Raw genomic sequence first — 26,577 nt, 5'->3', positions numbered from 1 at the left:
TCAGTGTTTTGTGATTAGTCTACTCCATACCACTGTTTCGGGAGAATGCCCATATCATTTTCATGTCTCCTCAAACCAGAAGACTGGGGCTGTATGGGTTGGTAGAGTACATACAGTCATTTATATACTCGGCTCTGAAGGCATTAAAATGAGCAATTAAAATAGGCATAATTCACATTTACCCAACATATTAATAGCGTTCTCTTTGATCAGAATAAAAAACAAGCAGTTCCTACCAAAAGGAATAGAAATATTATTTGCCAAAGATTCCTTGCCAACATTCATAATAGAGGGCCAAATCAAGTGTTAATTTGACTTCTCATCCCTGGCCCTCCCACTCATTTGAAAACTCATCTTAAATTAGTTCAAACACTGACTCTAAGGGTGATGGAAATTCATTCCACCAGCCAGGCGCCAATTGGTAATTAATCTATGACCACATAGTGAGAGAGAACACAGCACAAATCACCATTTCAACTGCAGATAGGAAAGCACAAGAAAATGAATGAGATGTTTCCAAAGGAGAAAAATACCCATTATCAAAAGAATTAAAAGAGATGGTTAAGGTGGGGGTAGAAATGTCAGGTGTATTAGGTCACAATTTAGACCAATGTTTCTCAACCCATGTGAGCATAATACATTGGTTACAAAGCTTTGCATCTCTTCTTGTGCCAGTCAAATCACTATCGCTCCTGACAAATCGCAAATACAAAAAAAATATTCTGAAAAGGTGCTAATAATGTTCAGGGATTCCTCTTTTACTACTTGGCAATATAGCCAATTCTTTTTAACAGAACCTAGTTTGCCTATGATTTTTAAAGGCTGGGCGGATTTTTCTAAGGATAAAGACATAGGTAATATCTTCCATCAACCCAGTTGCAATCCCCTTAAAATTTGTCCAAAACATCCCACTTAGGCTGAGGTGCACAACTTTTCTAGGCCAAGGGCCAAAACCATATTTGATTGGTGATGGTGAAGGTGATGGACATGTTCCAAAAAGGTACCTCTGATTTGATTTAAAAGGACAGGTAATTCAAATTATTTTTTGTTATCCACTTACTCTTCAGTTATTTATCCCTAATTTCTACCACCATATTAGCATTAACAAATCTGTAACAACTTATAGTACACACTTGGACTTCACCCAAGGTTTTTGAGGAATAGGTGTCGACTCAGGTTGTACACCTGAATGGTAAAACATCATGCTTTTAAACAGTCCAAATTCTCCTATTTTTCACAGACATCAAGTGTACATTCTAATTTTTATGGGAATGTTTTCTGTGCTTTAGTTGAGAAGCTCCCTCCCCTCTTTCCCTTTAACATTGCAGTGTGACAAACTAACCTTTTAGTCATGAATGCTGAACATCCAGCAAAAACAACCATCAGAATCCCACTACTGTTTACAAGACTTGGACATGGTTCTTGGAGACAAACAGTTGGAGAGAGAAAAGAGCACAGCTGCATAAAATGAACAGAAAAACAGCAGGACTCCCTTAAGAAAGAAAAATGGGAAACGGTTAGTAGAAAGATCCTCAGAAATAGAAAAATCAATCAAGTGAAGAATATTGCTCTCTGGATTAGGAAGGAAGAGTAAGATATTAAGAACCGAAAAAGAAAGGATAAATTTAAGAGGACAACTGAACGATGGGAGTTAGAAAGCCTGTGATCCATGCTTGCAGAATTAAAGTATTAAAGTCAAACGAATGTTTATTCACAAATTGCTTGCTGCATCAGCTACATACGTAAATGCTATTGGTGTAAAAGTGGAGTCTAAGCACAGGTGAACTGATCCAGAAGTGCAAGTACTAATATTGTAGGACAGGGATGAATTTGGTATGCAATGTCTGCATCCCAGGTAGTTAGAAATGGTCTGAAAACACAAGGCAAAAAGATGTACAAATGCCAAAGAAATAACTGGACAAACTAAAATCCTTCTTACTTAGAAGTATTCTTTGAACTTAACTCCTATCTGTAGGTCAAAAAGAAATTTGAACAACCTTGGCTACTGATAGTGCAGCTTCCTATTCCAGATATCATACATATTCATAACTCAAAGTGAAGGAAGTATCTACAGTAAACAAAGGCAACCATCCAAAGAGCTGTTTGAATTCACTCCTGAGGCCTTGGGCAAGCAGAGAAGAATTGTTAACTTTTTTTCGCTTTCAACAGCTGTGTGACCACATGCCTTAAAGGAAATTGCTTTTGGAATCCCCCAGTTTCTATATTCATTTGCTATACAGCATTATGAGAAGGGGAGGTCACTGCAACTTGGAAAGGAAAAGTAAATTTTGGATCAACTCTAACCTCCCACGCTATAAAAGAAAAAAGAAAAAGAAAAAAATAATATGGGATTGGTCAGTTTTGAATTTCAGTTAACTGGTCTGAAACCCACTTTAAAACACATTTAAAGTATAACTTTAAGTAGGCATATATAATATAGGTTAAAATTTCTAAGTACCTCCAGGAAACTTCCTGGCAGTAAGTAAACCAACAACTGGCTCAATGTCTCTTCTTTTACATCACCAAGAAAAAGGGGAATCTGAAGCTAGCTGGGATAAAGAATTCATTATACTAGTAAAGTCAATGCAGGATCTTAAATTAAACATCGTTCCTAAAGATTCAGCATATTTTATTCAGGAAAGGAAAAAAAACCCTATTAAAATACAGTTTATTAGCATTACCATATCATTTTACCCATAGACACACAACATAAGCATAAGCTTGGGAAAATCCAATGTGAAAGCTGCTTTAGAAAAGGATGAATTTTAATGGGACTATTTCATTTTCTCCTTCCCAAGTGCCCAATTCTACTTCAAACTTTTGGAGAATCTTTAGAACAAATTTGAGCGTATCAGAAAAACAGGGAAATTGTTCTTTCGGTTCTGCTAAAGAAACTACTGGTAATTCATCAAATTTCATCAATTGTGTTCTCAATCCTGTTTTAATTAAGCTTGGAGTCCTTATTTATATAGTAACAATACCCAGAATTCTCAGCCATCTTAACCATAACTAGGAATTCCAGAAATTCTAGACGAAATATAGCTGTGCAACATTAGACTGAGGAAAACTGCAGTAATCAAAACACATTTCATTAAATGTATTTTTTTTAAATAAAAATTACTTACCTGATAACTTTTCACTCTGACAAAGTCAACTTTCATGGAGATGAACTTTTCTGAGTTTCTACTGAGGTTCTTAATATGCTCCACAAGATCAGCACAGAATTTGTAGCCACCTTTAAGTACACAGAGAACCACGATGTCATTGTATCCAATGTCTTGCATGATATCTTTCGCCAAACGTTCTATCCTAAAGTAAGAATTAAAAATAAATATAAGTAAGATTTGGTCTCTCCAGTTCACATGTGTTTTTGTGCAACACAACCATAATCAACTTCATATACAATTACCAGAGGTGGGTTTCAAAATCCAATGCTAGTTTTGCTCATGCTCGTGATGCTTCTGCGCATGCGCAGAAGCATCTGGGTGAGTGGGCGGAGCCTTCCGCTGAAGCCACTACTAGTTTGGCTGATCTGGGCATAACTGGGAGCAACCCACCTCTGACAATTACATTTATTTTTTTATTCTCTTGCAGGGCATAAAAAGAGGCTATTTGCAAGACCATCTCTATTTGAATATACCTTACCTGTTCCACCAGATCATATAAAGTAAGCACACTCTGGGATTCTTCCCTTAAATGTTGCTATCTTATGGTTCCCAGGATATGTGCATTTTCTGTGGCAGCCCCTACTCTGAGGAACACCTTTCACTTTGAAATCCAGTAGGCCTCAACCCCCTAACCTTTCTGAATGGTGTTAAGGGAGTTCTTCTCCCAGGCTCTGCGATAAGTGAAATTAGAATTGGAAAGTTCTGTTAACTCATTCAGGTAGATTGGTTACAGTGTAAGGTTTTTTTTTATTTCTAACAACTAGACCCAGCATTCCTCCAACATTGCCAAACTATTTCTAAGTCTGCACTACTATTACTCTTCTCATCATTCCTATCATCCATCTCCTCCCTCTTATGACTGTATGACTGTAACTTTGTCCTTGTATTCTTACGGTTTATAGTGATTGTTTCCTAATATGATTTGACTGCATTTTTGTACCCTCTGACTATAATTAAGTGTTGTACTTTATGATTCTTGACGAATGTATCTTTTCTTTTATGTACACTGAGAGCCTATGCACCAAGACAAATTACTTGTGTGTAATCACACTTGGTCAATAAAAAATTCTATTCTATTCTATTTTAATTATTTTATGATTTGTTTGGTCTTTGGTTTTATACAACTGTTGTGAGGCACTCAGTGTTGTGATTAGCCACATGCATCAATCAATCAATCAATCAATCAATCAATATTTGGCTGCAGCTTAGTGCATAATGCATTCAATGTTATGCAGTAGAAATTGTAATCATCAATATTTTTCCATTATATGTATATTTTGTTAATAGTGGACATCACTGGAGAAAGTGGGCCAAAATGTTTACATTTTCAAGGGAGGGGAAGATTTGGGGTTAGCTTTAATGGAAACAAATAAAATTTGCTTTACACCTAGTTCTGGTGGTATAATTCTAGGGGGTATCCAACACCTTGCAGAACCTGGCCAGATTTGACAACTAAGCAAGATCAGTCTTTAAAATACTTTAATCAGTATTTAAACAGGAGATCTTTAAGAAACCTCTAGGGATGTTGGCTAGACTAGGAAATTAAAAAGAGAATGAATGAATTAATTCTGTATTGGGTCAAAAATAGCATGACAGTGCCTGTGAAGTTACCAGTACAGCTGAACTCAAAAGAAACTTCACCTCCTACACACATAAATATAAACCTATTTATATTTGGGTGAGAACCATCTATCAAATTGGGTAACACTTTTACTCAAGAGGATCAGAATTCTTATATACATGATTACCACTCAAAAGCATGCTTCATATGCAGCACAATTTAGGATTCTTTTGTCAATATGCTGCAGAATTTCACAGCTTATTATATCAAATATTCAACCTATGTTGATTATCCAGTAAGGGGCATAGCAATCTGAAGCCAATGCTGTTTTAATACAGCAGAATAATGTTTCTTAAGAAAATCTCTTTCCATCATTTTTCTCTGCACCTTGAGTTGCATCTTAGACATTTAGCCTCTAGGCCATTATTAACATTCAAAATGTCTCACACGATAAGAATTTATAGTATACTCTGGAGGATAAGTGATCAAGGCATACTCCCCATTCACCAAGAACAAAAGCATATTTTGACAGAGTTTATTTTAAACTGTAAATTATTATTTGAAACAGGCAAATCTCTCAGCATCTCTCACCATCAACTATGTTGGCTAGGGTTGCTAAGAGTTGTGGCCCACCCATCTTAAGGCATGAAATATAAAACAGACCTTTTCCCACTTAGTTTTCTACTTAAAGGCAGCCATCTAGAACAGTGCAGAATGGATAGATCTGAAGATTTATAGTTTTAGTTTTCACATCCAAAATATAACATATAACATCACTAGATTTCCTTGGGCAAGAGTCAGAGGGCAGCATTTAAATTTAATAAATAAATGTCACATTCAATTGATTCAAACATGCTAGTAAGTCTAACTAAGTTAGGTTTTGAATTAGCATTGCATCAAACTAAGCCACTCTGGTTTATTCCATCAATCATGGTTACATTCCAGTGGTGGGTTTCAAATAACATTGCAACCGGTATGGTTGCAACGGGGCCCAGCGTCCTCCACCTGAATGTACGCAGCGCGTGCGCGCACACAACGCATGCATGCGTCTTACCTTCCAGCGATGCCTCTGCAAGCCTCCGTGATGCTCCAGCTGCTTGGCGAAGCATCGCACAGGTGCTGTATGCGCCGTGAGTGGAAGCGCCGAAGAGTTTAAAGACAGGTAAGGAGCTCAGGTGGGCGGGTGGGCCCTCCGGAGCACTGTACTAGAACAGTACCTGGTGCTCCGGGCAGGCACCGGTATGCCTATACCGGGGTGTACCACCTGCACCCTAACTCTAACCCTAACCCACCACTGTTACAGTCAAACATAGTTTGGAACAAGCTATAAACAAGCTGTAAACCTAATCTACTAATCTACAGCTATAAACAAGCTGTAAACCTAATCTACTAATCTACTAATCTACTAATTGGCCAAAAAAAACCCACCCTTGGCTGGAATATGCCCTAAGCTCACTGACTCAGATCTAAGAAGTTTTATGGCACAAACAAACATTCTTGAGGGTACACAAGAACAAAATCAAATTAAAAGATGGAAAAGGAGACCACTGAACAAAGAATAATATTAAAGGAAAATATGGATGAAGGATCTGACCTCCATTATATTACATAGAGGACTCTGAATAGGTTGAGAGGAGTGCCTAAATGTAAAATTAATATACTCAATATACTAATATATTCAAGGGGAAGCTCTCAGCAGATAATATCACATTATGTAATTATGGAAAGGTGGGTAGTCAAGGCTATGGTTTTCCCAGTTGCAATGTATGGCTGTGAAAGTTGGACCATAAGAAAGGCTGAATGCCAAAGAATTGAGACCTTTGAACTATGGTGCTGGAGAAGACTCTTGTGAGTTACTTGGACTCCAAGGCGATCAAGCCGGTCAGTCCTAAAGGAGATTAATGACTGCACTTTAGAAGGCCAGATCCTTAAAATGAAACTCAAATACTTTGGTCACCTAATGAAAAGGAAGGACTCACTGGAGAAGAGCCTAATGCTGGGAAAGATTGAGGGCAAAAGAAGGGGATGACAGAGAATGAGGTGGCTGGATGGAGGCACCAAGGCAGTAGGCATGAGTTTAAATGGACTCCAGAGGATGGTAAAGGACAGGAAGGTCTGGAGAAATGTTGTCCATGGGGTCATGATGGGTCAGACACGACTTTGCAACTAATAACAAATATAATTATGGGGAGATACAGAGTCCGGCTGGCATATTGGCTACTATCAGAAACATGTGCTGAAAATGACTTATTTTTGGCCAACAACAAATAGCAGTTATAGCAATAGCAGTTAGACTTATATACCGCTTCATAGGGCTTTCAGCCCTCTCTAAGCGGTTTACAGAGTCAGCATATCGCCCCCAACAATCCGGGTCCTCATTTTACCCACCTCGGAAGGATGGAAGGCTGAGTCAACCTTGAGCCGGTGAGATGTGAACCGCCGAACTGCAGATAGCAGTCAGCTGAAGTGGCCTGCAGTACTGCACCCTAACCACTGCGCCACCAAGAAGGTGGCTTAATTCTGGCAATTTAAAGTTTGATCTAGACATGGAAGAAGAAATTTCTTTGGAATTTAGCCACTCCTCTAGGGAAATTCTGAATGACAGAAATGAAGAGAGACTTATAAAGAGACTTCTTCGAGCTATCTGCTGAAAGGACAAAAATGAAAATGGACAAATAAAACAAAACTATGGTTAGTTATTGAAGGATTGTACATGTAGAAAATATAAATCATAGGTTTTAAATTCACCAAAGTTTTTTTTACCTGTCAACAATGATCCCATGGGGTATGAGCACATAGTCAAGATCTCCACAGTAATGCTGTGGATACGTAAACAGATCCAAGTTATATCCTGGCCAATCATCTGAAATCTGCAAGCAGATATAGGTTGATTAAAATAAACATTTCTGTATTGCATTGCAAATATGTTACCACACTTATCTAAGAAGCAGACGTTTAAATATGGAGAATGAGGTAATAAGGAGAATGGAAGATATCAAAATCTTGTTGCTGCTGGCATGTTGGGTGTCATCTGCCAGTGAATTACCTGTCTAGAATTTTTGGAAATTTGTGCAACTATTATAAGGCAACCAAGGCAGAGGAAATATATTTAAATCAGGGGTGAAATTCAGCAGGTTTTGGAGAACTGGTAGCGGAAATTTTGAGTAGTTTGGGGAACCGGCAAATACCACCTCTGGCTGGCCCCGGAGTGGGGTAGGAATGGGGATTTTGTAATATCTTTCCCCTGCCACGCCCACCAAGCCACAGCCACAGAACTGGTAGTAAAAATTTTTGAATGTCATCGCTGATCTAAATGAATTAATCAAAAAATCAAGCAACACAAAGAAAAACAGGGGCTTCAAATTCTTGTACATCAAAAGGTAATGATAGTTTAGCTTAGTTTTATGTGGAAATCCAGTTGCTATCGCTTATTAATAAGCTATGCTTAAAAGGAAACCATGGCTGAACAGAATGGATGGCAACAATTGTGCTAGGATCTATTAAGACCTGCTGTCTGCTCACAAAATGGCCTCCTCAAAATTTGATTCTAATTCATTTTGTAACTGTTAAGTTGAACCACACAGACAAATCTTACATAATTTTGGCATTCTTAATTTTGATGATTCTAGAACTTCCAGGGGAAGATGGTATCCATGGTCAGACTGCCTTGGCCTCATTTCAGCACAACATACTGGGATCACATTCGTCTTGATAGTTGATGATTCTTTAAATAGTTTTACAAGAATACAGAATACCATTTCTAACCTTCAAGTGTTGATATGTGCCTAAAAGTATTGTAAACTACTATGGGAACTTCCAAACTTGGATAAATTTCCTCTGAACAGCTTTCATTAAAGATGTTGGCAAGAAACATCTTCCAGTTCATCTGGACAAAAATTCAAGGTTAGCATGCCACTTCGTCCAGAATTCTGAGAATGTGGAAAACAATCCACAAAAGTTTATGGCATAATTTTTCATGATTCGTGGTTTTTTAGACAGCTCCCCAAGTCAAAATTTAGGCTGGTCATATCTGCAAAGGATTGCAGCATATTGATAGTACAGCAACAAATGTGCCTATAAATCCAGTCCCCGAGCACCCTAAGATCACATTATATCTTTCTGACAAAAGAGCCTATTTTCTGCAGGGTTTTTTTTCAAAGTAGGTTTTAATGGGAATTGAACGTTAAGGCTTATGGAGGCAAATCATTTGCCCTTCAGATCAAAAATGACTTCCATGTCTAGCGTACAGATCTTGAATTTCTCAGTTGTCTTTAATAAAAGTATTAGTTAGTCCTGGTCCAACCCTGCATAGCCCAGTGGTCAGTGAACATTGATTACTGGATTAATCCCATTAGAAGCCCTGCAGATGGTCTGAAAATTGCATTGTGATAGCTGACCATTTGGGGCCATTTTTCAAGGAAGGTTTACGGGTGGAATGTAAGCAGTTTGCTTCCCCCAGCCCTCTATCCTTAAATCTCAACCCTAAAAAGGAAGAATTCTGCTCCTCTTCCGCTCAGAAAACTCCTACTACCTTTTACAAGGTCACTTGGCCTTGATCCTTCAAAACTGCCTACCCTTTTTCTAAAGCAAGCCAGGCTGTACTCCTAAAATAAGCATAGAAGTAGCATTGTGAGTACAAGAAATTTTGCATCTTTATTAAGACTAGCTGTTTTTGTAATGTTAACATTATGTGTAACATCCTGATTTAGTCATACTTAAATTACTGATTTAATGAGTCTATTCTAAATATATTTAACCCAAGAGTCAACCCTATATAATTGTTTTGTGTCTGTGGAATACGAAAATAGGAGTAATATTCCTGTATTTTCTTTTAGATTTCACTATAAGGGGAACATATATTCTCAGAGACGTTCATAGTATACTAAATAATATAATATAATATAATATAACTATAATATAATATAATATTAAGTAAAGCCAGATTCACTTAACAGCTATGTTACTAATATAAATGTAATGTAATGTAATGTAATATAATATTAATATAACAAAGTCAGTAGAGAAGCCAGATTCACTTAAAAACTATGTTACTAATTTAACAACTGCAGCAGGGGTGGGATTCTAATGGTTTGGGTGAACTGGTATCTTCAATGATCAGCTGGGAGTGAACTGGTTCGCCCCAACAATCAGATGGGCCCAGCTGCTTGCCCATGCTATTTTCCTAAGTTTATCTTCTCAGCTGATTTGCGCAGCAGAGCAGATTGCCGCACGAATCAGCTATGTTACTCCTCCAAAGAAACCAGGAAGTGAAGATTTCTTCAAATTGTGCACATGCACATAGCGCGTCTTAGGCACGGATGCACGCACATAAATTGCGTGATCACCGCACCGGTTGTTAAACTGGGAGGGTCCCACCACAGAACTGCAATAGTTCACTTAATAGCTGTCTCACTTAGCGACAGAATTTTGGGTTCAATTTTGGGTCATTAGTCGAGGACCTATCTGCAAAGAGGAAAGGTAACGAAAAATTCTGCTTTAAGAATCCTGCAGCTACTAGTACTGTATATGTATGTATGTATGTATGTATGTATGTATACTTTATATATATATATGTGTGTGTGTGTGTATGTGTGTGTGTGTGTGTGTGTGTGTATGTATGTATGTATGTATGTATGTATGTATGTATGTATATATATATATATATATATATATATATAAAGTCACAACCCCTGGTATGCCCAAATATGGGAGGAAGTTCACTGCTTCCATTCTCTGTACATCGGCTCGCCATAAGAAATCATCCAGACAGAAACCCAATATTTTTATTGTTGCCTTTGTTACATTTGTGTTGTATTTGTGCTGATAAATAAATAAAGGGAGACTAGTATAGATCTATTTCAAGCTATTTAGCTCTCATCAGCTAGCCATACCCTTACTTAGCACAGGTTTAATCCCAGTAAGGGTATGGCTAGCTGATGAGAGATAAATAGCTTGAAATAGATCTATACTAGTCTCCCTTTATTTATTTATCAGCACAAATACTATATATGTCATGTTTTTTAAAAAAGATACTTTTGCTCTAGTATACAAATCTATTATATAATTTATAAGAATATTCATTTATCTTACTGAGCTAAATATGCATGAGAAAATTGTCAATGATGTGATCAGGGGAGTAGTACAGAAAAAGAATAATAGCCCCTATTTCCTAAATGAGATTACTACAGCAACTAAAGAGATTTCTAGCTTGCTTTTGGAATGATTACCTCGCTCTCTTCCTATTAGGTGATGTTCTTAAAATTAATATACAGCTATGAAACAGAACATAAAAATTGAACGCAACTTAGAACCAACAGAACAGAAACCATAAAAAGGAAATTCCACTGCGTTTCTATACAGTAAGAGTGGCAAGGACTGAAGCTTGCAAGGATACAATACAAATATACGCAGATTGCTTTATATTTCAAAGCTAACTATCCTGTGTTTAAACCATGGTTTATTGCCTAAATTGTTCATAATCTGCTCTTCTCAATATGGTGGCAAGAGCTTGCAGATAGATCCTCCTACCAAAGATGTAGGCTAGAAATTTGTCAATATTTTTGTGGAAACTTTTCCAGGCATTTGGTTTGATTTCAAAATTGGATGAATATGGCTTTCCGGATGATTATTCTAAAAAAGAGAGAAGGAGCAATTTCATGATTGTTTCTGGTTGTTTCCAATCAATAGGCTAGAGAAGCTACAGAAAACTGAAACAAAGTGATAGGTTGCTGGGTTAAAAAGTGTATTGTGCCTAAAAACACTACTAAACTTCCATTACCAATAATCATCAACATACAATTGTTCATTTAGTGACCAAAGTTACAATGGCACTGAAAACCATTGCAGCATCTCTGTGGTCAAATCAGATGCTTGGCAACTGTCATATATTTCTGACAACTCCAGTGTCCTGGGGTCATGTAATCATCTTTTGTGACCTTCTCACTAGCAAAGTCAATGGGGACGCAAGATTCAGGAAACATTCAGTTACTAACTTAACAATTGTAATGATTTACTAAACAACCAAGGCAAAAAAAAAGAAAGGATTGTAAAATGGGGCAAAATTAACAAATGTCCTGCTTAGCAGTGGAAATTTTGGACTCGATTCAGGGGTGAAATGTTACTGGTTTGGATCGGTTCGCCCGAATCGGTACCTTTTTTTTTTTACTACGATTTAGAAATCGTGCGGCATAGCTGATTGTAGCACAGCTGATCATCGGAATTACCAGTTTGCCCAAACCGGTAGCATTTTTAGTACCGGTTTGGGCGAACTGCTAGTTCCGACGATCAGCTCCTACAGTGCGCATGCACGCGAAGCAAACTGGTAGCAGATTTCAGAGCATTTCACTCCGGGCTCAATTGTGATTATAAGTCAAGAATTATCCATATTTGAATCTGGGGCTTCCCAGTCCTATTACTATTTCCCTAGAATTATTACACAGACACTTAAGAAGGCTACAACGTACTTCTCAAGTGTATATTTTGGGTAAAAAACCCCTCAGACTTAAAGATGAATTATCATCCTCTACCTTATATTTTAATACCAAAATAACATATTACTAAAGCTAGAATATAGTTCTGTCTCTACAGAATATTCGCCTAGAAGCAACTCCTGCTGTGTGCAGTGAGGCTTATTTAGAAGTGCACATAGGACTGATCTGTTCTGTCAACAAATCAGTCAGGCACTTTAAAATTTCTATCAAAATTGAAGTATATAATAATTTTTTTGTATAATGTAAAGTTTAAAGTATATACATTTCAGAGCAAAAGGTTTGCACAGCACAATTAGTCCCAAGCAGTATACAGATAATCATTAACTTACAACCACAATCAAGCCCAAAATTTGTTACTGAGACAGTTGTTAAGTGAGTTTTGCCTCATTTTATGACCTTTAATATCGCAGTTAAGTGAATAACTGTAGATTACAATTTTGTAACATGGTTGTTAAGGTTGGGAGGTTGCAAAAGATGATCAAATGACTCCATGACATGGCAATCATCATGAATAGTTGGAAAGCATTCGAATTTTGTTCACATGATCAAGGGTATCATAAGTCACTTTTTTCAGTGCCACTGTAACTTCAAACGATCACTAAATAAATGGTTGCAAGTAGAGGACTATTTGTATCTTAGAAGAGACTTTTTTTTTACAAAAAACCCCCAAGATTTTTCTGAAGTAAAAAATTCTACAACTGCTTCTTCTGATCTGGCTACTTTTATAATTTAAAACATGTGACAGTGCAATTTCACACCTAGTAGCCATATTAAAAGAAGGTTCAATCCTTGACAGTATTTCGTCCATAATTTCCATTGCTAAGCAAGAGAGTTAAGTGAGTTGCACCCAATTTACAACCTTTTCCCATGGTTGTTAAATGAATCATAGTAGTTGTTAAGTGAGTCACGTGATCATTAAGAAAATCTATTTTCTCCTATTTATTTTACAAGTTGGAAACAGGCTGGGAAAGTTTCAAACGGCAATCACAAAGCCCTGGGATCCTGAAAAAAATCATAAATACATGCTGGTTACTAAGTGCCCAAATTTTGATCACATGACCATGGGGATACAGATATAAGTGTAAGGAGTGTTCACAAGTCACTTTTTTCAGGGCAACTGTAAGTTCAAACAGTTGCTAAATGAATGATAATAAGGCAAGGAATACTGTAAAGATGTATTTGAGTCAAATTTTATTCCTGTCTACACTGCGGTTTTCTGAGCAGTATTATAAAAGTGTATTCATTTAGGAAGTTTTCAAACAATTAATATCCCTGATATTCTCCCCTCCAAGTACAACCCAGCCCATATCTGCATTGGTAGTTAATATCCTGCATTCATAAGGGTGCTTATTTTTAAATAAACACATATGCAATTTAGTATGAGATTCATGTGTTCAGGAGGCAGCCATATTTATTATTTAAAAAGTCAAAGTATCACTGAATATTAAATCAATTATGGTACTAAAGCTATAATGCCCCTTTATAAGCATCTTCTTAAGAACCTCCAAATCATTTCCCTAAAGAACAGTACAATCTTCCACCCACCTCTTTCTTAAGATAGGATTGTTTTATTCAGGTCAATCATTGTAATGAATTAGTGAGGGGAAACGCACCTAAGAATGATTCCACCTCTTTTTTTTCATAAGCGTTGTACCAATTACGCAAGAGGACAACACTACATCACGTGTAACTTCTCCAGTTCGGGGGCCGGGGGGGGGGGCGGAATGGAAGCTGTGCAAATAAACCCTCTACCAGAACTGATGCGATTAAAGTGATTTAGTGTGATGCCTGAATGCAGATCCTGAATGCGTGGCTTTTAAGGGACGGGAGGGGGGAGGTGACGTGTCTCTGCTGTCCTTGTATTCCAAATCATATTCACTTATGGAGGGAATCGGTGATTTTCCTGCCCACAAGATGATCGTGTTACACTCAGTTAGGAAGAGGATCGCTCTGTGCTGTGCTGTCGTTAAAAGTCTGCAACCCCAGGCTATCTATTTCGCCGAGAGAAAAGCCACATCGCCTTCCATGGCTGGGTGGCGAGCAATGCAATTGTTAAAAACCTGCGTCCCCCACTCGTGGCAAGGAACTTATTCCCAGCGCGCGGCTTCGTAGCTCCCTTTGCTTTCATTCTGGGTACCCTAACGATGAAATACTAGAAAATCCCCCGGGTGATCTAAGCTACCGACCGAGGCGGGAGAAGGCAGAAGATGAAGTCTAGGAAGGAGGGGGGGGGAGGGTCAGGTGAGCGAAGCGTGGTCGGGTGGATGTCAGGGTGCTGAAGGGACTGGGAGGGGACCCGGCCTGGCTATCGCGCCTGCAAGTGCAGTTATATTGCGGCAGGCCGATCCGGGAGTGGGGAGGGGGGAGTTTTCATTTACCACGACCCCTCGGCCGCTGCTTCTCGGCGCCTCTGCCACGCTAGTCCTGCCGCTCAGCCCCGCCATCTTCACAAGGGGCTGGACAAAGCCTTGAGGAGGGAGAACCGAGAGGCGAGGAGGAGGGGGAGGAAAACGTGAACGCAGAGGCCGGCCTCCTTTCTCGCTCCGATCGGATGTGGTGAGCCGTAGGAGGAGAAGGCAGCGCGGCGGCGGCGCCGCGCTCAGGCTGGAGGAAAGAAGAAGCTATTGCCAAGCCAACCGACCCGGGGGAGGGAAATCAGTGCAGCAGCTCCTAGTTACTTGGGTGCAATGTTCCCCCCTTCTCGGTCCCCGGCCGAGCTCCGTAGCTCACGCTTGGCTCGCCTCTTCCTCCATCGGGGGATGAGGTAGAAGCAAAACCGGCTTCTGAGGGGGAGGGGAGGTCTCTTCCCGGCGAAGCCCCGTTTCTAATCACGTTTGTGCCGGGATTAAATTTGCCTAGTCTCCTATTACGCGGCCCCTCTTCTCGCCTACTAGAAACGGATCGGCGTATGGGGTGGCAAAGGCTGGTTCGTTGAATAAACCACAGGTGGAATAGATCTTTGGCCTTGTACACCTAGCCTCCCTGGACAAATTGCATTTCACTATAGTGCTGAGTTATAGCATGGTTTGTTTGGCGTTGACTTTCAGCATACAGCAAGCCACAGTCTAGCTTTAGAAGTATTTAGAATAACGGAAGGGACCTTGAAGGTCTTCTAGTCCAACCCCCTGCTTAGGCAGGAAATCCTACACCACTTTAGACAAATGGTTCTCCTGTGTGCTGCTTGGGGAATCCAAGCATGGGTTAACTTTGTCCATTAACCTAGAGACTGAGTTATGTAAATTGGTGACCACGCCTCCTCTGACTGGATGGGTCAGTTTTTTAATTCAGTCCAGCCAGAAGAGACGTATTCCAATTTTCTCCAGACTAATGAGACAAATTTAGGATTTTTCTTGGATTCTTCATGGGTTTGTTCTGCCTTTTGACTTAATTTGCCTTCTAAGGGAGAGGCGGCAGCTTGCTGCCTGCCCAGTCCTTTGTGTCTTGTTCCTCCGAAAAGGACTTTTACTGCCGTTGCAAAGTTGCATCGGAGGCTTAGTGCCTGGCTCCGGGAGCCGTTGGAATGGGGGCTTTGTGGCAAGCGCCTGAGGCGTTTGAGCTTGGTGTATTGCAGCCACGCGGATTTGTTGCCGCCAGCCCGATAACTGCGCCTTGCGTTTCTCTGCCGCGTTGGAGCCCGGAGGACGCCCGCCGTTCACGGCGTGACTTAGCCGGAGATTTCTGAGAGGGGTTTTTTCCCGCCGTTCGCGGCGCGGTCCGCCTTGCCTCTTCATCGCCATTCGCGCTGGGAGAGCTCTGCTGCCGCCGCCGAAGCGCTCCACGTTGTAGGAGCCTCAGAGAGGCTTACCGGCTGAATCAGCAATTTAAATTTGGTGCCTGAGGTTGCGGTCCCAATTTTGGGGCTGTTTTTCGGCGCATGCGCATTAGGCAACCTAGCTATGAGCGTTGCTGCTCTCGGCGCCTGGAAGTCTGCTGACTCATTGGCCGCCCATTTCCCTCACTTCGGCCCTGGGTGTTCGAGGGGGAGGACCATTCTATTGCTGACAACGCGGCCTGTGCTCAATCGTGTAGTAAAGCCTGTGCTTTGTGTGCCCTTTGAGTCTTTTCACCTCTATTCTTACAATGGCTGACCAATCCACCTCAGGAGGTACAGTAGAGCCTTTGGCAGATAGCCAGCATTCTACCCAAGCGGGGGTTAGCTCGAGGCTTGGCAGAGCCGCCTCTAGGACCACCAGTCAGAGGCCCAGGGAGGCATCCGGGGCTCCGGATAAGGCCCATAAAAAGAAAGACAAGTCTAAGGCAGCAACTAAGTCCTCTGGGCAGGGTAGAACTTCCCCCCCAGCGCTATTGCCTCAACGTGTTTCCCCAGCCTCAGTTCCTCAGCCAGCAGAGAGTCAGGCCTGGTCTCCTGATCGCCCTTTGTCTGTTATTCCAGAGGCGGGGGTGGGGGGGTTGGGGATCCAACTTCCCCCAGTCATTCCTGAGGCACACGCACTCTCGGCCTATGCTTTGCCACGTGCTGGGCCTTCTGCAACCTTTACCCCCACTGCTGCAGCCTGAGGCCTATTGAGGGCCATGATCAGGGCCTTTCTCTAGATCTCTACCAGATGATCTCTGCAGCTATTTCAAGGGGGGTGGATGAGGAATTACTCCGTAGGACTCAAGCCCCAATAGTGGCCAGCACCCTAGGTGGGCCTTCTCTTCAGGTTCCTCAAGTAGATCTTCCGGATTTACCAGCAGGGCCTTCTTCTTCCCCTCTCCCCTCACATTATAGTAAGGATTCAGCCTTGGTCGAGGAAGGGGAGTTGATAGATAGAGATTTCTCTGATGATGAGGGTCTGATTTTTGATCAGCCTAATTCCTCTGGCCTATTTAAACCTACTCTATTTAAGTCCTTATTATATAAAGCTAAGGCTACTACTCATATGGGAGATATGGCTCCCAAAGATAGCTCTGCAGTAGGCCTGGATACTACTGAGCGCCTATTTGCTGAACCGGTTTCACTACAGGAAGTGATTCCTTCCCCAAAGTTATTCATGGACCTCATTCAGAAACAATGGGACCAACCGACTGCGGTTGCTCCGCCCAGCAATGGAGACAGGAAATTATACACTTCCATTCCTCACTTAGAGAACATTCTGCAGTTTCCGACTGTGGATCAGCCAGTAGCCGCCATAGCTTCCCCTGCGCTGATTCCGTCAGAAATTTCTGAGGGCCTGAAGGCCGAGGATCGCAAGGCTGAGACAGTCATTCGTAAAACCCATCAGGCTGCGGCCTGGGCCTTGCGTGCTGCTACTGCGGCATCGTTCTTTAATAGAACCTCTGTGCTTTGGCTCAAACAATTACAGGAGAGACTGACCCCTGATGAGGTGCGTCTTCATCAAGATGTCACCAAGATTATGGCCGCGCTAGAGTTCTCGGCGGATGCCACTCTCAATGCCGCCAAGTTCGCTTCTCGAGCTGTGGTGTCCAATGTGGCGTCACGTCGTCTGCTGTGGCTCCGCCATTGGCAGGCTGATGTTAAGTCTAAATGGCGCCTGGCGTCCACCCCTTTCAAGGGTGGTGCCTTATTTGGTTCAGTGCTTGACCCCATACTCATAGAGACCAGGGACAAACGCAAGGTTCTCCCCTCCTCCGGGGGGGCGCAATACCAGGAGGCAGTAGCCATATAACAGGCGGCAGTCTTTTCGGGGAGGTTACTCGGGATACTCCGCAGCTCCCTTCGTTCCCCACTATAACAGGGGCTTTCACCAGCCACAGGACCACGGCCAGGACCGTGCAGGGGCCAGACATAGGGGGCGCCAACAGCATCAGGCGCAATCCGACAACAGGAGGTCCTTACATGGATCTGGGAACCGGTCCTTTCGGAGGTACCAGTGACTCCCAAGGGGAGGAGCAGGTGGGCGGACGTCTTCTGGCCTTCGCTCATCAGTGGGCGGAGACCACGTCCGATGCCTGGGCCCTTCAGGTGGTGCGGCTGGGCCTCACCCTAGAGTTTCTCTCCATTCCCCCAAGACGGTTCATCAGGTGCCCCGTCCCCAGGTGCTCAGTGAAGCGGCGTCTCATGGAAGCCGAACTGCATCATCTCATCTCCATCAATGCCATAGAACAGGTTCTCAAGGGGCAGGAAGGCCTAGGGTTTTACTCCATCCTGTTTCTGGTGCCCAAAAACTCAGGGGGATGGCGGGCCATTCTAGACCTGAAAAGACTCAATTGGTACATCAAGTATCAGAAGTTCAAGATGCAGTCTTTAAAGAGCATCCTGGCATCCATCCGCCAGGGCGACATGATGACATCAGTCGACATCAAAGAGGCATATCTCCATGTGCCCATCCATCCGGCGCATCGGAGGTTTCTTCGCTTCCACTTCGCGGGCCGTCATTTCCAATACCGGGCCTTGCTTTTTGGTCTCTCATCGGCCCCTTGCATCTTTACCAAGCTCCTAGCAGTGGTGGCGGCCTCGCTTCGCTCTGTTCTGGTGAGAGTGAATTGTTACTTAGACGACATCTTGGTCCTGTCGTCGTCTCGAGAACAGGCCCTGTGGGATTTGCAAGTAACAATGGACTCCCTGCGGAGGCACGGCTTCGTCTTGAACCTCCCCAAGAGTCATCTGCAGCCAATTACATCGTTGCTTCACTTAGGGACCGTCATCAATTCTGCCACCTGCGAAGTCTTCCTGTCCCTGGAAAGGTGGCAGAGCATCCAGCGGCTGGCAACTCAGGTATCCACGCTGCGGCTGGTGCCCTTGGCCCTTCTCTCTCAACTGTTAGGGAAGATGATATCTTGCATCAACATCGTTCCCTGGGCTAGGTTTCACGCACGACCACTCCAATGGTTCCTGCTTACCTATCAAAGGTCCCATACCAGTCATTCACAACTCAAGGTCCGTCTTCCACCCAAGCCCCTCAGATCACTTCGATGGTGGGCGTCCTCCAAGTTCCTCAAGGGGTGCCCGTTCAAGGAGCCGGAACGCGTCCAGGTTACGACGGATGCCAGCCTATTCGGATGGGGCGGCCATGCCCTGGATCGGGTGGCGCAGGGTCGTTGGTCGGACCGGGAGCTGTCCAACAGCATAAATTGGCTAGAGTTACGGGCCATCCAACTAGCTCTGCAAGAATTCCAGGACATTGTGACTCACCAACACGTTCTGATCTTAACCGACAATGTGGCCTCCAAGGCGCATGTCAATCACCAAGGGGGCACTCATTCCAGGGCCCTCATGCTGGAGGCAGAGAAATTGCATCACTGGGCGGAATCCAGACTGTTGTCCCTTTGGGCGGAACACATTTCGGGCGACTCCAATGTCCAGGCGGATTGGCTGAGCAGAGCCACAGTGGATCATGCGGAGTGGCAGCTCCACATCGACCTCTTCGGGCAGCTCTCCCACCGGTTCGGCCATCCAGCGGTGGACTTGTTCGCACAGCCCCACAATGCGCAACTGGCCCGGTTTTACTCCAGATACATGACTCCCGGGGCGGAGGGAGTGGATGCCTTGCGCAGCCCGTGGCCGGCCAGCCTTCTCTATGCCTTCCCGCCTCTACCAGTGATTCCGGTGGTCATCCAGAAGATCCTGTTGGAACGAGCAGAGGTTCTCTTGGTGGCTCCGATGTGGTCCCGACGAACCTGGTATGCCAACCTGGTGCACCTGTCGATCTCGCGCCCTTGGAGGATTCTGGACTATCAGATCCGGCTCAACCAGGGGGCCCTCATACATCCGAACCCCCAGTTGCTTCAATTAGCCGTGTGGCACGTGAGCGGACTATTCTGACTGACCTTCGTTATTCCAGCAAGGTCATTGACACGATTCAAGCGGCCAATCGTCCCTCCACCACTCGAATTTACGAGGCTACCTGGAAGGCCTTCTGCAGGTGGTGCTGACGGAATGGGGCAGACCCTCTCCAGGATTCGGTGCCCCGGGTATTGGACTTTCTGCAATCGGGACTCAACAAAGGTTTGGCACCCAACACGCTTCGCAGGCAGGTCACGGCCCTTGCCACGGTGATTGGGGGAGGTCAGGGACGCTCCTTGTCCCAGCATTCGCAAGTCAAGGCTTTCCTGAAAGGGGCAGCCAACATCCGGCCTCCGACCATGCACCGCTACCCTACATGGGATTTGACATTACTACTCAGGGCGTTTATGAGCTCTCCATTTGAACCTATTACTTCTATCAGTCTTCGACTACTAACTCTTAAGACCGTGTTCTTGGTGGCTATTACATCAGCCAGGCGGGTTTCCGAATTGGCGGCACTGTCAGTTCGGGCGGACCTCTATATTCCATCCCAACAGAGTCGTTCTCCGTTTGGACCCAGCCTTTCTACCAAAAATCAACACGTTGTTCCACAGGGCTCAGGAACTCGTCCTTCCGGACTTTTGCCCCAACCCTTCTCATCCACAGGAACGCCAGTGGCATCACCTGGATGTACGCAGGGTTCTTCGTCGCTACGTGAAACGCACAGCGTCTTTCAGGCGGTCAGAAGTGCTTTTTGTTTCCTTTCAGCCATCATCCATGGGACAGAAGGTTTCTCCCCATACGATAGGTTGATGGTTGAAGGCGTGCATTGCTCTTGCTTATGACAGCCAATCTCGGCAAGTACCCAGGCGCATCACTCCTCACTCTACCAGGAGTGCGGCCACCACGGTGGCCTGGGCCACGCAAGCCTCAGTGGAAGAAATCTGTAGGGTGGCTACCTGGTCTACGCCATTGCCATTCATCAGACATTACAAGGTTGACGTGTATGCCTCGGCTGAGGCCTCCTTTGGGCGGCGTGTGTTGCAACAGGTGCTCCCCCCCCCCCGCGTGGGACCCTGGCCAGACTAGCTCCTGCCCTGGATCTTAATTGCTTTGGCATGTTCCCTTCTTGGATTCCCCAAGCAGCACACAGGAGAATGACCGTTGACTTACCTGAATGGTCCTTCTATGTGTGCTGCGAGGGGAATCCAAACCCACCCCAGCTTCGGCTGGCCAGGGTTGTCGTGACTTTGACTTCACTGACTTTTCACTGACTTGTGACTTTGACTATGACTGACTTTACCTAGTTGTGCCTTGTGTTCTGACATGTTTGTATACTGTTGGGCTACGGCCATCACTTGTTATTGTTATTGTTATACATCATTAAATGGCTGACTTCGTACAAAACTGACCCATCCAGTCAGAGGAGGCGTGGTCACCAATTTACATAACTCAGTCTCTAGGCTAATGGACAAAGTTAACCCATGCTTGGATTCCCCTCGCAGCACACATAGAAGGACTGTTCAGGTAAGTCAACGGTCGATATCCAGTATCTTTAAAACGTCCAGTGTTGGAGCATTCAGAACTTCTGGATTTAATTGTTCTAACTGTCAGGAAATTTCTCTTTAGTTGTAAATTGCTTCTTTCCTTGATTAGTTTCCACCCATTGCTTTTTGTCCTACCCTCAGGTGCTTTGGAGAATAGCTTGACTCCCTCTTCTTTGTGGCAGCCCCTCAGAGCTTTTGTCTTACTCTATTGGTTCAGCTAGCCTTGCTAATGGCCTGTCTTAAACTGGCCTAAGTCAAACTAAGCCAAGCAGAGGTCATTACATTCTGTAAAACTTTACAACTTCTTGGCATTCCCTTAAAGAAGATGAAATATAAGACCCTCTGATGAGTCCCAAATAAAAGTTTACTCACTTTTATTCTTTTGCTACAATAATAGGACAAGTGAGCCAGTTCCAATCCCTGGCAGTTCTATATGTAAATATAAATGGAGTGACATTCTTTGGATTCTCAGAATGTATTTTGTCCAACTTCCTGGAGAGGGGGAATTGAATAAGAATGTTTGCCTTGTGTCTGTAGCTCAAATGGTTTTTATTATGACATTTTTTCCTCTATAATCAGCAATACTGATGACCTTCATGAAATAATACACATCTGTTTTAAATGGAATGAGAGCCGCTTTGCTAGATGCTTCATTGTGTCTGAAGTAGAGAAAAGAAGCCTTTGCAATTATAATCAATATTGTAATCCGTATAATAAAAGAAGCTATTCCATAAGGATCGATGGCTGCGTGCTTTCAAATCAGTGTTGACTCTCAGCAATCACATAGATTTTTTCCTTGAATGATCTCCCAATTTAGCCTTTCATGTCTTCCAACAATTTTGCTATAACTGAGTCCATCCACCTTGCTGCTAGCTGTTGCCTTCTTTTGTTTTACTCATTTCTCAGTATCCTAGATTTCTCAAGAAAGCTAGCTTTTCACATAATGTGTCCAAAATATGATCATTTGAACCTGGTTATATGGTCCTTGAGTGAAAATTCTGGATTGCTTTGTCCCAGTATCCATTGTACTTTGGTAGCTTTCTGTCGTGAGTTTCAAAGCCCTCTAGGTAGAATTATTCAGATTCATTTTGGATTCAGACTCACCATAGCTGAAGCCTGTGGTTGATGTACACGCACACTAAACTCCATAAATGTGTCTTCTCCGATTTTAACTTAGGTGAGTTCGTAATTTACAAACTTGGGTTTATGATTTAGTAGTTTGCTTGAAACTGGCCAATTGACCTTCACTGAACAAAAAGTGATTAAATAAAGATGGCCTAATGCAATGTATGAACCAGGATACAGTAGTCCTCAACTTATGACCGTTTGTTCAGCGACCATTCAAAATTATGATAGCTCTGAATATAGGGATTTACGATCTTTGCCTGAAGTTGCAACTATTGCACTGCTCCCATGGTCATGTGAATAAAATGTATGCACTTGGCAATCAGCTCCCCTTATATCTGACTGCAAGGACAGTGCATTCTCCCTGCCTTTCTCCTTCCTCCCATCATGCCTCATTGGGTCTTTACAGGTCTTGGACCTGCTTCCTACCTTACTGGTTCCTGCACTCTCATCCGACATATCCTTTTGGAAGTAGCTGTTCCACTGTTCAGCTCCCTCCGCATGCAACATCCCTGAAGGGGGTGCTAGTTTGGGAGAAGCTGTAATTAATCTCTTGTTGGGGAAGGAGACTAGGCCACTGTGTTTTTGGCCTTCCTGGAGGCCACATGGTGCTGTTCTGGAAGCAGGTTCCTTTTGTGAGCAACCACAATTCATTGTGGCCTTTCCAAAATGGTTTCTGCTTCTAAGATGGCATCACGCGGCCTCCATTGTCTAGGAGGAAGGCCTCCTGGTGGAGTAGCTGCAAGGACCTTGTGGGACAGAAAAGGAGGCCCATGGCCTTTGGAATGGATAAGTAAGCCTAAGGCCTAAAGCTAGGAGAGGGAAGCAGATCATGGGGTGCCTCAGGGAGTAGGGGAGGTATTGGGATTCCCATGACAAGCCATGTGTAAAGTGGATGGTGCTGTAGTATAGGACTGGGCCTATGCCTCCTAGGGCTCCCCACACCTGAGGCACTCTGTGCTCTGCTTATTGACCCACACAATGACTTAATGACTGCATCAGGAAGAATAGGGATAGGAGTCATTAAGCAAGGCAATTGTGAGCATCTCACTTAGTAACCACCAAGCTTGTGACTAATTGACAGATTCCATTATGCTTGTAAGTAGAGGACCACCTGTATATACTTTCTGATGATTAAAGGTTTACAATAGTTTCAAGTTAATTATAATTTGTATGCCGCCCACTCCCATAGGGACTCTAGGCGGCTCACAACAGACAAGAAATATTTAATTTTAAAAAATAGAGAATTTTCAGAAGCGGTCATAAAAGTCCTGCAGAAACTCTTTGCAATGCGTAGGTACCCTAATGTAGTGGTCTCTGATAATGGGCCACAATTAATCTCCGCCCATTTCCAGATGTATTTGGCCAAACACGGCATTTCCCATGCTCAGGTGGCACCATTCCACCTGCAGGTAATGGTTTGGCAGAACGGGCTGTGCGGTAACTGAAAGAGGGTCTTACAAAATTGGGCCCAGGATAGTGGGGGGACTAGAGTAGACAAGTACCTGTTGGCCCAGCACTCGAGCCCCTGCCCACTCACCAACCGGTGTCCTGCAGAATTACTGATGGGCCAGCATCTCCACAATGACCTTGACAGACTGCACCCAAACTATGCCATGTTGAAGCCTTTGGACTTTGACAACAGTGCCCGGGAATTTAAACCCTGGGGACCTGGTTTACACACAGAACTATGGGGGCAACCCTAAATGGCTACCACAGCACATAATTGAAATAACTGGACCCTGTTCTTACAGGGTAAGCTTAGAGGAAGGGCAAGTGTGGGGCCGCTACATCAACTAGCTAAGGAGGCGCCGAATCAACCTGTTCAGTCCCCAGCCAGCTGACACACCACCAGGCCCAGTGGAAAGTGCATCGTCCATTCCCGACAACCTGCCACTACACAACGAGCCACGAAGTTCCCAGGCAGCCAGAGCGCGTAACTTACCTTGTTTAGAAGACCAGCAGTTCAATCCACCATTATTCACCGATGATCCCACAGGGCCAAGGGAAGTTCCTCCGACAGCTGAACAAACTCCAGCAGAACAAACTCCTACCGTTGTTGAAGCCGTGCCACGGCTGAGATGATCAGGACGACTGTGCAGGCATCCAGCTTACTTACAAGAATACACATGCACCATCCGGAGGGAAGGAGTGTTGTGTCCGCTGATTGGTTGCCGTTTGACAATTGCTCCTATATAAAGCGCTGTCAAACAGAGGTTGCCTCTCTCATTGCCATTGCTGTTCGTAGCCTGAGTTACTGATTGTAATCCAATAAAATGGGTGTTGGTACTTACCTGATACGCTCATTCTCACGGCAGGTGGAGACAGCAGTCACGTAGGGTTCACTCTGCCTAGTAACCAATAGGGCTGAGTTTACAGATTATAAAGCCTTCCTCCTTGCTGCTCGTCCCCAGCTCTTAGACAAAGACATGATGTAGACCGACGTGTTGTTGATCTGGAGAAGGAGAATAAAGGGAAGCCAAGAAAAGGGAAAAAAGGACCAACCTAATCCTAATGAAGGAGAATCTAGACCTGTCGTGAGAATGAGCGTATCGGGTAAGTACCAATGCCCATTCTCCACTATTGGTGGAGACAGTAGTCACATACGGACATACCTTAGCTAGTCCCTAATGAACACAGGGATCCGGTCCCCGTGGAAGAGGAGTCCAGGGAATGGACTTGCTGTAAAAACCTCCTTCCAAAGGCCGATTCAGCAAAAGCAGACCAGTCTATCTTGTAATGACAGATAAAGGGAATGGGAGAAGTCCAAGTGGCCGCTCTACAAATTTCCTCCACTGATGCCTGAGTAGCTCAGACAGCTGACCTGGCCACATTACAAGTAAAATGAACGGTTATACCCTGTGGAGGAACGAGATCATTAGCTCTATAAGCTTTAGAGATACAGGCTCTAAGCCAATGTCCTATGGTGGAACAGGAGACTTTAGAACCCAGGGAAGCTGGCTGAAAAGAGACTAGCAAGGCTTCAGAACGCTTGAACGTAGCTGAATGTTTGATATAGATATGTAAAGCCCTGCAAACATCTATGGAATGCCACTTTTTTTCTAACCCATGAGAAGGATTGGGACAAAAATTAGGGAGAATCAGTTCCTGAACCTTATGAAAGGCTGAGTTAACTTTGGGCGTAAATGTTGGATCTAGACGGAGAATGACCCTATCTGCATGAAATATACAAAGGTTGCTTCTAATCGACAGAGTTGCAAGTTCAGATATTTGTCTTGCTGACTTCACTGCGATTAGGAAACAGACCTTGAGTATGAGATGTTGAAGTGATACAGTCCACAATGGCTCGAACGGAACCCTGGTCAGAAAGTCTAAAACTTTGGTTAAGTCCCATGTTGGGTATCTGTGGACAGTTGGAGGACAAATATTGGTCGCTCCACACAGAAACCGATGTATGTGTGGCAGATGTGAGATGGGGTCACCTGTCGGTAGAGTCAAGACTGTAGAGAGGGCCACCACCTGATTCATTAATGTGTTTGGCGAAAGACCTTTGGTGAGGCTCTGTTGGAGAAAGTCTAATACATTAGCCAGAGAGGCAGACAGGGGAAGAATGTCAGAAGAACACCACTTGGTAAACACTGTCCAGGTTGCGTTGTATATTCGAATCGTGGAGAGGCGGCGCGAGGCTTGCATGGTTTGAATGATACTGTCCGACAGTCCATCCGCTCTCAGCGCCTGCTGCTCAACCTCCACACAGTTAGATGTAACCAATGTGGATCTGGACTGGATCGAGCCTTGTGAAAGGGACAGTCTGTGAAGCGGAATGCACCATGGAGGTATTACAGATAATGTCATAAAGTCCCCGAATCACAGCTGGCAGGCCCAATGTGGTGCCAGAAGGAGAATTTCCATCTCTTCATCTAGCATTTTCCATACCATCCTCTGTATTAGTGGCAGAGGAGGGAACTCACACAGAAAGCCTGGGGGCCACAGGCACCGCAAAGCGTCCACCCCCTCCACTCCCAGGGATGCATACCTG

General features: G+C 43.7%; 1 protein-coding gene across 1 annotated transcript in view; it reads right to left on the bottom strand.

Annotated features, from left to right (window-relative positions):
• Positions 1-14,740, bottom strand: part of PRTFDC1 (phosphoribosyl transferase domain containing 1) — a 59,801-nt gene extending 45,061 nt beyond the window's left edge. Inside the window, exons 1-3 of the mRNA XM_032237773.1 lie at positions 14,597-14,740; positions 7,492-7,598; positions 3,126-3,309 (exon numbers count right to left, since the gene is read on the bottom strand). Of these exons, the coding sequence (XP_032093664.1) occupies positions 3,126-3,309; positions 7,492-7,598; positions 14,597-14,662 (357 nt within the window). The 5' untranslated portion in view covers positions 14,663-14,740. The remainder of the gene's footprint in view (positions 1-3,125; positions 3,310-7,491; positions 7,599-14,596) is intronic.
• Between the last annotated feature and the right edge of the window lie 11,837 nt (positions 14,741-26,577).

This window comes from Thamnophis elegans, chromosome Z (genome assembly GCF_009769535.1).
Source record: "Thamnophis elegans isolate rThaEle1 chromosome Z, rThaEle1.pri, whole genome shotgun sequence".
Lineage (NCBI taxonomy): Eukaryota > Metazoa > Chordata > Lepidosauria > Squamata > Colubridae > Thamnophis > Thamnophis elegans.
The sequence above is the reverse complement of the archived record's forward strand: the minus strand, read 5'-3'. Positions and strand labels throughout refer to the sequence as shown.